The sequence below is a fragment of the Podarcis pityusensis genome, assembly GCF_964106645.2.
Source record: "Podarcis pityusensis genome assembly, chromosome: 1".
Taxonomy (NCBI): domain Eukaryota; kingdom Metazoa; phylum Chordata; class Lepidosauria; order Squamata; family Lacertidae; genus Podarcis; species Podarcis pityusensis.
Genome location: NC_138028.1, coordinates 7,994,248 through 8,007,412, shown reverse-complemented (window position 1 = coordinate 8,007,412; position 13,165 = coordinate 7,994,248). Strand labels below are relative to the sequence as shown.

At 42.4% G+C, this 13,165-nt stretch overlaps 1 protein-coding gene across 2 annotated transcripts in view; it reads left to right on the top strand.

The window, feature by feature from the left end:
• LOC308469772 (potassium channel, subfamily K, member 16-like) overlaps positions 1-13,165 on the top strand; it is a 43,227-nt gene that overhangs the window by 21,244 nt on the left and 8,818 nt on the right. Inside the window, exons 1-2 of one of the 2 annotated variants that reach the window (XM_080992699.1) lie at positions 10,478-10,616; positions 12,555-12,755. In XM_080992699.1, the coding sequence (XP_080848825.1) occupies positions 12,561-12,755 (195 nt within the window). In that variant the 5' untranslated portion in view covers positions 10,478-10,616; positions 12,555-12,560. Of the gene's footprint in view, positions 1-10,477; positions 10,617-12,554; positions 12,756-13,165 lie in introns of those variants that run through there. The other variant, XM_080992700.1, reaches the window with a different exon arrangement.

Here is a 13,165-nt window from a genome sequence, read left to right as displayed (position 1 = left end):
AAAAAGGAAATGAAACACACCATAAAGAAGATAATCTAAATATAGCTTTGCTAGGGAGATATGTGCATATTTGTGCACAGGTGACAGCAACACACGCTTTGTGCAGAAACAGAAGCTGCCCCAAATAAAGGCAATTTAGTAATATGCACACATTCTCACAAGCCCCTTGTGATGTGCCTAGCATGGCCAGGAGAGAAAGGCTTGGCGAAGTTGGACTTTGATTTGAAAGTGGCGCCAAATGTAATTTCTATAATACCCAGAGAAACACACAACAAAGCCATTCTATTAAGGTTACAACACTTTGCAGATGCAAGCCTTTGTGGATGCTGTGTTAAAATGGTTTCTTCTACTTTCCCTTTTAAAAAAAAATGGGGGGGGGGGACAGTTTACTTATCCAGGTAAGGAGAGATTTCATCTCAACCAATGCAGAATTTGAACCATGTTCTGTTTCAACAATATTCAAAGAACAATGGTCCACAATATTGAGGGAAGCTGGGCAAGTTACATCCCACATTATTTCCAGCTTCTTGGTAGCCTCCTGGTTCTTAGTGAGATGGAGTCATTCCCATACTCCCCAGCTTTTCTCCAGTGAAAATAGGGACATCCTAAGGATCATATCAGAAACAGGGATGGAAACTTGGAGAGTCTGCATTCCTTAACAAATGCACTCCATTTAGAATGCTTAGGAACACGGGGAGCTGCCTTACACAGAGTCTGACCAGTGGGCCATTTGGCACAATACTGTCCAGACTGACCGTGAGGAGCAATTCAGAATTTCAAACAGGAGTTTGGAAATGCTGGAGGATGGACTCAGGACTCGCTGCCTGCTAAGCAGATGTTCTACCATTCAGTTTGGGAAAGGAGAGTCTTCCATCTCAATGCTGATGCTTGGATGTTCTGTTGGAAGCACTCCCACAACGACAACAAGGGGCTGTAGCCAACTAATCTTTTCAAAACCACCTGAAATTAATAGATCTAAGTCCGTCATGCCTGTTAATTTCTGAGTAGGAGAGCTGCAAATAATGCCAATGTATTTCACATCTGGCAAGCAATGCGCCCCTTGGGTTTCAGATAGTACATGGGTAGACAAGTCTGAAAAGTCCACGACACAAATTTTCACAGCATTTAGCATTTCGGGTGGCTCATTTGCCAGGAGCAATGGATTTAGTTTTTACTCTGGAGGTGTATATTCAATTCTGACCAAACGAAGCCTCCTGATGTATATTATAATAATAATATATTATGCTCTATATTAATAATAATATATTATTATTAAATATAATAATAATTATATTATGCTCTAGGAGCAAAGCTATAACCAAAGGGGCACATTTGTTGCCAGATGTGATTTTTTTCCCAGCTGTCCTCCCACACTACATAATTTGGGACTGTTTCCGCAAGGGTTGAGGCACAGAGCCTGATGAGCAAAAGGTAGAGGAAATGGCAAAACTGAAGCAAAGCTGTACACTTCACACAGGGGTTTAGCAAACCCTTTTGGGTTTGCATTTCTCTTTATGCATCCCTCCTCTCAATCATGAGGAGGAAGGAAAGCAATGGCGACACGTCCCAAAGAACAGAGCTCAGCTTATTGTAGTTAGGGGCTCTTTAATCCTGCTTTACTCTTTTGTCTGGAGGCACTGATAATGAGGTGGTGGGGGGGGAAAGACCCTAAAACTTTGGGAAACATCCAGAGACCTCGGGGGCAACCTACATTGCAGCGGGTAGGACTAGATGACTCTTGGTGTCCTTTCCAACTCTACCATTCTAGGGTTTTATGATACAGTGGTACCTCTGGATGCGAACGGGATCCCTTCTGGAGCCCCGTTCGAATCCTGAAGTGAACTCAACCAGCGTCTGTGCGTCTGCGCATGCGTGGGTCGCGATTCGCCACTTCTGCGCATGCGGGCGACGTCATTTCGAGCATCTCTGCATGTGCGAGCGGCGAAACCCAGAAGTAATGTGCTCCGTTACTTCTGGGTCACCGCAGAGCGCAACCCGAAAACACTCAACCCGAAGCTACTTCAACCCGAGGTATGACTGTACTTTGCTTCCTGAGGCTAAACAACAGGCGGTGCTCCCAGAGTCAAGTTGCAGAAAACTCCACCTGCACTTCTTCCTGGGAGTAAAAGAAGAAGAGAAACCACACATAAGTAAATATTTGGGGCACTTTCATGAGCGTGGCTACTTCACTGGCCCCGTGATACCTGTCAATCCTAGTTATTAGGGAAGAGGGTGGCATTGCTGTTGTTCCTTGCCTTTTCAGAGGCGTTTGTCTTTAAACAGCTACCCAAATACTCCTCTCTTCCCAGCCCTCAGATATAGAAAGGTTTTCAATGAGAGTTGTAACACGGCGCAGGAAAAAGGGAGGACTGCTGTTTATCACAGGGATAGTGCTGCCAGGCCACAAAGCACTTAATCAGTGCAAAGCAAGTTCACGCTGGGTGCATTTCACAGAGAACAAATGCTGCGGATCATTTCTGGGGAAATGCAACTGACTTGCAACAAGAGATGCTATCTGGAAGAAAGATGGCTGTACCTCCCCTTGCAATTTAGAAAGACCACAATATTCCCCCAGGAGAAACCGTTTGTGTGTGTTGTAAAAAATTAAGTGGAAATCGCCCCTGTTCCTTAAGGGTGCAGGAGCCTGAAAGAGACCAGCCAGGGATATATATTAAAGCAAAGCGGCTAGTAAAGCTGATCTTTATTGCAATAGAAATGTACTGTTGCAACAGGGTCCTTGCTCATGACACACACGAAGGAGGAGAATACTGAACAAAAGGCAAAACACACTTATCTACATTTTCATTACAGGTGCTTTCTCCCACTTCCCGCCTTCACGGGGTACGTCACTTGTTGTTGTTGTTTAGTCGTGTCTGACTCTTCTTGACCCCATGGACCAGAGCACGCCAGGCACTCCTGTCTTCCACTGCCTCCCACAGTTTGGTCAAACTCATGCTGGTAGCTTTGAGAACACTGTCCAACCATCTCACCATCGTCCCCTTCTCCTTGTGCCCTCCATCTTTCCCAACATCAGGGTCTTTTCCAGGGAGTCTTCTCTTCTCATGAGGTGGCCAAAGTATTGGAGCCTCAGCTTCAGGATCTGTCCTTCCAGTGAGCACTCAGGGCTGATTTTCTTCAGAATGGAGAGGTTTGATCTTCTTGCAGTACATGGGGCTCTCAAGAGTCTCCTCCAGCACCAGAATTCAAAAGCATCAATTCTTTGGCGATCAGCCTTCTTTATGGTCCAGCTCTCACTTCCATACATCACTACTGGGAAAACCATAGGTTTAACTATACGGACCTTTGTTGGCAAGGTGATGTGGATACATCAAATAAGGGAGGCACATCGGCGAGATTACAGGTAAGTTTCATCAGACAAAGGCATTTTGTTAACACACAGATGTTTTCCTGTTTTCATCACAAAAGTGTGGGTGCATTTAAATGGGTTTCCGTCTGTGAGTCCTGCCCACCTATCCTGGTGTTAATGGCTGCCCTTTGTTTTATGATGACAGGGGCGGACATGCCAGAGGCGATGCTTGGTGAAGTAATGGAAGGCTAAAGAGCCGGCCGGGCATCACCTGTTATGATCGGGCATTCCTGGCTCCTGTTGTCTGAAGATACAGTTATTGACAATTCTCGGAATGGGCAAATTTGTGAATGGATTGTTGACATTCTTCGTGAATGGCTTGCCTGTGCTTTATGAATGACCCATTCAGTAAAAATAAAAAAATCCTTCCAGTAGCACCTTTAAGACCAACTAAGTTAGTTCTTGGTATGAGCTTTCGTGTGCAAGCACACTTCTTCAGATACACTGAAACAGAAGTTGCCAGATCCTTCTATATAGTGAGAAGGTGGGGAGGGGTATTACTCAGAAGGGTGGTGGGAATGGGAGATTGGCAGATAGCTGGGATGAGCCTGCTGACGACTCTTAACGACTGTAATGGGTCTTACAGGAAAAGGCAAGGGGTGAGAAGGTGAGAAATGGCTTAGTCATGTATAATGGGATAAGAATCCAATGTCTTTGTTCAAACCAGGTTTCTCCATGGTTTTAAGTTTGGTAATGAGTTGCAATTCAGCAGCTTCTCTTTCCAGTCTATTTCTGAAATTCCTTTGTAGTAAAACAGCTACTTTGAGATCTTGTATAGAATGTCCTGGGAGATTGACTTCCGGGTTGGCGCCATCGCCGAATGGCGGACTCCCTCCGAGCTCCGGAGGGAGCCTGCTCGGCAGGGGCTGGGTCCTACCGCACCGGCGATGCGGGGACCCTTAAAAACCACGGCCACGAGGGCCGTGGACATGGAGACTCGGCTGGCACCGTCAGCGCCCTCCCGACTCGTGAAGGAGCCTTTTTAAAGGCTACGGATCGGGTGCCGGGGAGAAGCGTGGTGCTTTGAGTCCTCTGCTATCCCTGCCGAGCGCAGCCGCATGCCATCCGGCGGAGAGCGCTGACTTCTTCCATTGAAAATTCGGACTTTTTAACAACAACCCGTGAGTAATTTGGAAACTGGGTTTAAAAGGAGGAAAAAAAAAGAATTTCCTTTCGATTTGGACACGAGCGGGGGGGGATCCAAAAAGGAAGTCAGTCCCCCCCCCTATTGTAAACCTTCTAAGACAAGGACGGGGAAACCAAGGCCCAAAAAGATTTGTATTGCTGATAAAACCTAAGAATTCCACGATGGGAAATTATAAGAACTGTGCTGGAGGACGAATTGAGGGAGAAGAAACGTAACCCCCCCCCTGGGAACCGGGGTGATTGAAGAGAGAGCCTGGTGAAAAGAGTCGGAGATTTTGACAGCTGTCAAAGTAGCTGTCAAAGTCGGAAAGCAGAGAGGATTTTATTATGAGAACTTTGCTGGCTAAATTTGTTACAATTTGCTACAACTTTTTAAAACTTGGATACAAAATGGCGAAAACATGGATAACAATCGGACTTTTGGACTAGAGAAAACAAAGTTACAATAATCCCCCTAGAGGAGTTTTGGGACATTACAAAGATGGTTGTAAGTGGAAAAATACCACTGGAATTTTATAGAACTGGTTATCTTCTGGGAAAGCTGCAAAACGGAAATAATATTTTGTCTACAGGGTGTACAGCTAAAGGAGACAATAGAATTTTCTATTGAAGAAAGGAAGGGACTGAACGCAAGTTTTTGTTCCTGAATAACAATAATCCCTGCAGACTTACTAAGCTTCTGAATTAGAACGTTTCAGCAGCGGAACAAGAGGAAACTGGACTACAATTTGGAAAGAACAATGGGGGGAGCTTTATTAAAGATCTGAAGCTAAGTGCTTTAAAAAATAAATTATGTAAGGGAAAAAAACAAAAAACAAAAAAAAAAAAAAACCAGCAAGGAGTTGGGGGAAAATAGGTGATTTATGGATTGTAAGAATTCCAGGCGGATAACATGGTTTGGTGGTCAGGGGGAAATTAAACCGGGGACAGAGGGGGAGAACTAAAATCCAAAGGCTTGTCAATTTCTTTCTTTGAACTGGTTTTGTTTCATCTATTCTATCTTTTATTTCTTATTTCTGATATTTTTATTATGTGGGGAGTTTTTATTATTAAAAAAAAAAGGGAAATTGTGGAATAAAAATGGGGTGGGCCCTGGGAAAGAAACTTTTGGCTTTTTATTAAGGGTATTGATGAGGAGTGTAGAAATTTTAAATTCGAACAATGGTCTCAACAAATTAAGTTTTTAATCAGAATTGAGAGCTTGTGGAGCCAACAATATGAAACAGGAATATGATAGGGGTGGGGGAAGGGGGGAGTCCCAGAAAGTGGATATATGAAAATAAGGTTCTGAATGTATTTTAACTTTTTACTTTCTGTATTTTTGAAAATTTTAATAAACATTATTTAAAAAAAAAAAAAGAATGTCCTGGGAGATTAAAGTGTTCTCCTACTGGTTTCTCTGTTTTGTGATTCTTGATGTCAGATTTATGTCCATTTATTCTTTGGCGTAAGGTTTGGCCTGTTTGTCCAATATAGAGAGCTGAAGGACACTGTTGGCATTTGATACCATACACAATGTTAGATGATGAGCAATTGAATAGTCCCGAGATGGTATGTGTGATGTTGTTGGGGCCAGTAATGGTGTTGTCTGGGTGTACGTGGCAGCAAAGTTGGCATCTGGGTTTATTGCAGGCTCTGGTGCCAGTGTCCGTGTTAAGTCTGGTTGTAGTATTATTGTGGGTTAGCAAACCTTTTCAGAACTAAAATACCCAGCAGATGAAGTTAGACAACAGATCAACAGAGCCAGACTTATACCCAGAGAGAACTTGCTGCAAGACAGACCCAAAAAAGAAAATAACAGAACACCTCTAGTCATCACATACAGCTCCCAAGTTAAAACAGTACAACGCATCATCAGAGATCTACAACCTCTCCTGGACAATGACAGTTCTCTTTCTCAAGCTCTGGGAGGAAGACCTTTCATTGCCTACAGACAGCCACCCAATCTTAAACAACTCCTAACCCACAATAATACTACAACCAGACTTAACACGGACACTGGCACCAGAGCCTGCAATAAACCCAGATGCCAACTTTGCTGCCACATACACCCGGACAACACCATTACTGGCCCCAACAACATCACACATACCATCTCGGGACTATTCAGTTGCTCATCATCTAACATTGTGTATGGCATCAAATGCCAACAGTGTCCTTCAGCTCTCTATATTGGACAAACAGGCCAAACCTTACGCCAAAGAATAAATGGACATAAATCTGACATCAAGAATCACAAAACAGAGAAACCAGTAGGAGAACACTTTAATCTCCCAGGACATTCTATACAAGATCTCAAAGTAGCTGTTTTACTACAAAGGAATTTCAGAAATAGACTGGAAAGAGAAGCTGCTGAATTGCAACTCATTACCAAACTTAAAACCATGGAGAAACCTGGTTTGAACAAAGACATTGGATTCTTATCCCATTATACATGACTAAGCCATTTCTCACCTTCTCACCCCTTGCCTTTTCCTGTAAGACCCATTACAGTCGTTAAGAGTCGTCAGCAGGCTCATCCCAGCTATCTGCCAATCTCCCATTCCCACCACCCTTCTGAGTAATACCCCTCCCCACCTTCTCACTATATAGAAGGATCTGGCAACTTCTGTTTCAGTGTATCTGAAGAAGTGTGCTTGCACACGAAAGCTCATACCAAGAACTAACTTAGTTGGTCTTAAAGGTGCTACTGGAAGGATTTTTTTATTTTGACTATGGCAGACCAACACGGCTACCTATCTGTAACTGGAACCATTCAGTAAAGTGTTTCAGTTTATGGATTGGTGTGTTGGATCTGTAGGTGGCGCTGTGGATCTGTCAAACATGTCAAAGCAGGCAAGCTGTTAAGTTGCGTTCGCATTTAACCGAGCAGGTACGTTTACAGTTATAGACAGCAACATTTTCTTTCTTTCTTTCTCTTTCCTTCCTTCCTTCCTTCCTTCTTTCTTTCTTTCTTTCTTTCTTTCTTTCTTTCTTTCTTTCTTTCTTCTTTATTAAACGTTCAACACATATTTTCACAACAATATTAAAGGTAAAGGGACCCCTGACCATTAGGTCCAGTTGTGGCCGACTCTGGGGTTGCAGCGCTCATCTCACTTTATTGGCGTACAGCTTCCGGGTCATGTGGCCAGTATGACTAAGCCGCTTCTGGCAAACCAGAGCAGCACATGGAAACGCCGTTTACCTTCCCACCAGAGCGGCTCCCTCGGCCAATAAAGCGAGATGAGCGCCGCAACCCCAGAGTCAGCCACGACTGGACCTAATGGTCAGGGGTCCCTTTACCTTTACCTTACCTTTACCTTATCATAAACTAAATATGCATGCCATCCATATCGGTTATCGAAACTTTCTAGATCTAACAAATCCATATCTTTAAGTATGATCCGCTCCCTAATCCATGCCAGTCCAGCTGCAACGTGGTAGAGTTTAAAATCAGGTAGGGCAAATCCTCCTCTCTTCTTCTGGTCAATAAGTATTAGGGGTTTTATTCTTGGATTTTTACTGTTCCAAATGAATCTGGCAATATCCCTCTGCCAGTTTTGAAAACAATTCATCCCCCCTAGGATGTGTATGGTTTGAAATAAAAAAAACCATTCTCGGTAAAATATTCATTTTGACTGCCAATATTCTGCCCTAGGAGAGATGAAGTCTATTCCAAATTTCTAAATTTTTCTTAATTATGTTCCATGTTTTTATGTAGTTATCTTTGTATGTGGGAGTCATAAAGCCACGGTAAAGGCTTGTAATATTGCAGGGTGCCCCCTGACCTCGGCTGACCAGCACTCTGAGCTTTACAATGTATTGGAATGTATTGACCTTAAATGGAGTTGTGTTTCCTCTGGGCAGTGATGACCCTATATGGTGATGGGGGCAATAAAAGCCTTGACCGGATGAGGTAACGTGAGACATTGGCAAACGGCCATGCGGCTGGAGAGAGAACAAAGGATAATAAAAAAGTTACCGGAGGGAGAGAAGTTCGAAAGGAGCTGCTCATACCATCCTGAAAATATTGCTGGCTCTCTGTGTCTTTATTTTATGCTAAACTGCGCCATTTGTAACGGCTGGCTCCGACATTTGTACAAGTCAATGCATTTGGCAGATAGCCAGATTCCTAGGTATTTTACTTTATTTTTGATCTCAAGACCCATACTTTCCTGTAGTTCCCTTTTCTCCTCTGAGCTCATGTTTTTAACCAATAAATTAGTTTTTTTATAGTTTATTTTGAATCCCGCCAGTTTTCCAAACTCATTTATTAATTCTATTGCTAGCGGAATGCTCTTTTGGGGGTTTTCTGTTGTTAATATCAAGTCATCTGCATAGGCTCTTACTTTGTATGTTTTTTCTCCTATCCTGACTCCTTTTATTTTTTCCTCTTCTCTTAACATTTTCATTAGAATTTCCAACACTAGAATAAATAATAAAGGTGACAGAGGACAGCCTTGCCTCCTACCCTTCATGATCTCTATATTTTTTGTAACAATACCATTCATAATCAGTCTCACCTTTTGGTTGGTGTAGATGGCTTCAATTCCTCTCTCAAATCTCTCTCCCAGGCCCATTAGTTTTATTTGTCTTTTCATAAAACATCAATACATGTTATCAAATGCCTTTTCTGTGTCTATTAGCATCAGGGCAGCTTGTTTGTCCTGTTTAGGGAAGCTTTTAATATTTAACTAACTATTGTATTTTAATATTTTGTTGGAAGCCACCCTGAGTGGCTGGGGAATCCCAGCCAGATGGGTGGGGTATAAATAATAAATTATAATATTATTATTATTTCATATTATTATTATTATTATTATTATTCACCAGCTTATTTCTGAACAATTGACTTTTGGCCACATTGAACCATCTTCATCCCACTGGCTCCAGCAGACAGGGAATGGTTTCCTTTTACATTGCCAGCATATAACAATTCGCAGCCCACCCAGTGATATCAGTGGGTTGTGCTGCCTCAAGGCATGCGGAACTCCCCTACACACCTAGGGGCAAGAGAGAAGTTCCCTTGCATTGTTAATGACCCCTATTGTAATCTTGATAGCTGTAGGTCAGCCAGGTTAATTTGCATAAGCCAGCCCAGGAATTCCCTGTCTGGAACAGCTCTGCAGTTTATGTTTTAATCCATATCCCAATTAACCAAAATCCTAACATTTATTCATTCCGAGGGTTTTACAATAGCATTAGCTTTGCTGCTGCATCACACTGTTGACTCATGTTCAGCCTGTGGTCCATCAAAATCCCTATATCCTTTTTGCATATAGTGTTAGTAAGCCAGGTGTCCCCCATCCTATATTTGTGCCTCTGGTTCTTCTTGCCTAAGTGCAGAACCTGACATTTGTCCCCATTGAAATTCATTTTGTTAACTTGGGTTCAATTTAGGGTTGTAAAAAGAGGACACATTTGCCGATTTCTGCTTTTAACTATGGGTCACTTAGATTCAGATAGGTAGCTGTGTTGATCTGACGCAGACGAAATAAATAAAAAAATTGCCCAGTAGCACCTTAGAGACCATACTTAGTTGGTCTCTATGTATTTTCTGGTTATAAGCTTTTGTGTGCATGCACACTTCTTCAGAGCTTCACCAAAGCTTATACCCAGAACATACTTAGTTGGTCTCTAAGCTGCTATAGAACATTTTTTTATGGATCGCTATGACGACACTGCCCATGAAAAAGAGGGCATGTCCTGGAAAAAGAGGACAAATGGTAACCCTAAATTCTGATTCTTTCTTCTGTGGCATTAGCTACCCCACCCAGTTTGGTGCCATCTGCAAATCTGATGAGCATTCCCATTGCTTGACAATAGATCAAGCTTGCTCCCTGTACATTTCTAAAATATTGTGGTCTGATCTTCCTACCAGCCTCTCAGACCTAGAGGCTATCAGCAGCCCAGCAGCTACAGAGGGCGTGACCTCACAGAGGACCAGGTAAGCAAAAGAGGGGAATGTACTCATGACCTCATAGAGCCCATGGGGGAGGGGGATAAGCTGTTCCTCCCAAATAGCTACCCAGTAAAAGGAAGCCACTGAGACTCTCCCATCAAATACTGGGAGTTGATGAAGTGGATAATTTAAGAAGAATTAAAATCAAAGGACCCTATCAGGGTGAGTGAGGAGCCAAGCAAAGACCTCTCCCCTCCTTTCAATTCCCTCCTCCAAATGACCCCTGGGCTGGTTATGGGTGCGGGAAAACACATTAGCTCCAACATGACAAAACCTCCTCCTTTTCTCCCTCCATGTTTCCCAATGAACTGTATTTCTTAAGAAACCAAACCAAACCCGGAAAGAGAAAGTGTGTTTTGACATGCAGTGTCCTAACACTCCGACCGACTTTCCCGAGAAGTCATTGAAGCAGCCTTGATTTTTCACAGTCAATATAATCTTTTATTTTAGACACCTATACAACATGAAGCACCATTTTCAAAATACTCACTTTTTCTAGTTTTTCTAGCAACATATTCACATATGGTTTTTGTCATCTGAGTGCCACACTTTTATTTTTCCAATTCATCAGTATTCATCTTTTTGCCATGGTAAGGCCATGGAGAGTCCACTCATATTGTCCTTTCGTAAGGTTCCATTTCCTGGGTATATAATTCAAAAGGATATTTTACACTGTAAATGTAAGATTATTCCATACAGTTCTGTTGATAGCTTCTGTTACCTTCTGCCAAAAATCTTTCAATATAGGACAATGAAAAACACATAGGTTTTGGGGAAGCATTTTACCGAGTGCATCTCCAACAGTTAGATACCTTAGATAGCCCTTTTTTAAACAAATGTAATGGGGTCCAGTATATTCAAAATTTTATTTTTTGTTGTGTGAGCCTCAATTTAAGGTACAGAGATCCCCTGTTAAGACACTTAAAAGAGTTTCCCACTGTGAGGTGAAAATTGAGGTCTCTAATTCTTTATCCCATCCCTCCCTCAGTACCTGTATATCAAATTGATTTATATATGCTGATGGCCGTTTTTTGCTGCATAAGAATGAATCAACTGCTTTCTTATCTCGGGGGTCTCTGAGGCTGTAAAAGTAGCTGTTCCGTAGAAGGTGGTTAGCAATATCAGGAGATATTGCCATTGTAGGTAGTCTGTATTTGTCTCTTCAAAAGGAATATGTATAAAATACATCCTCTTCATTTATCAGCTGGTCTAACATTAATATACCCAAATTCATCCACCTCTTCCATACAACCATTTCTTTCCCGATTTTTAAAGATGGGTTTCCCCACAAAGTCATGTTGCCATGGGAGAAGAGGTCAAAGGTATATTTTTTGGACATGTGATGCCATATTGTTCGAATTGATGTTATTGTTTCAATAGTACCTTAACGTATTTAGACGTGAGTGCCACCCATCTTTCTTGTAGTGCTACGTAGGAATATTCTAAGGTACCCAATCTGGACAGTGATGTCCAGTTGTGGGTCTCCAGAATTGTGTACCTGACAGTAAATATGCTTAGTGATACACTTCTTAATCTGGGATCCCGAATCCTCCTGTTTTATGAATTCTTGGAACTGAAGAGCCCCAAATGCATTTTCTAAACAAAGATTTAATATTGTGAAAGTATTTGCTCGGTATATGAATTGGAATTTCTCTTAAGATATAAACTAGTCTAGGTATTATGTTCAGTTTAAGAGCATCGACCTTTCTCCACAGAGTCAGGTTCAATAACTGCTATCTCTTGATATCCATTGATAAGTCATGATACATTTCATTGATGTTTAAAAATACTAATTTAGATAAACCTTGTGGTATTAACAACACACGTTCAACTTGTGGTCCACCAAGACCCCTGGATCCTTTTCACATGTACTGCTACTTAGCCATGTGTCCCCAATCTTCTATTTGTGCATCTGGTTCTTCCTGCCTAAGTGCAGAACCTTCCCTGTTGAAATTCATTTCATTAGCTTGGGCCCAGCTATGGAGAATGCCCAGCTATGGGGCTGTACTGTTGAGTCTGGGTCAAGACAAATAAGGACTCGCTTACTAAACTATAGTTGCTCTTGTGTCTGCTTCTTCCTTGGCCCTCATTCCCACACAGAACAACATGCGTGTAAGCAGGGCACAGGGCGTCCTACTGCTGGCTGGCCTCTTAACTTACGTTGTGATGGGTGCCTTCGTCTTTGAGCTTCTGGAGAACGACCACCACAAAAAAGTAGAAGAGGCAACATTTCACATGAAAGAGGAATTTTTTTTGAACTACACCGCTCTCACCCCAGAAGAGGTGGAGTTATTCATACAGGTAAGGTATTACTTTAGCAAGACTGAAAGGGATGACCGTGGCATGACACCAGAGGTTAAGAGGTCAGAAAGTATATATGGGGGGAATACAGTTCAGGAGGTGGGAATCGAGGTGGGGACAGAATCAGTGGCCAGCATAGAGCCTTCCTTCTGCATGTGGAATGTTATCCCCATGGAGGATTAGGCAAATTGATGGAGTGTATGTTTTTGGAGGAAGGAGAGAAACACTTAGTATTGAACTTGAGATATAAACAATAAAGCTTGTCATAGTGTTGCCATCAGTGCTATTTTTCTAGGAAAAGAGGTGCCGGGAGATCTTGGAACTCACCATGAACACCTCCTTCCTTCTCCGATAAATGCAATGCTGCCCACTTGAGAGGTGACGGAACTGAGTTCTAGAGAGTTCCGGCT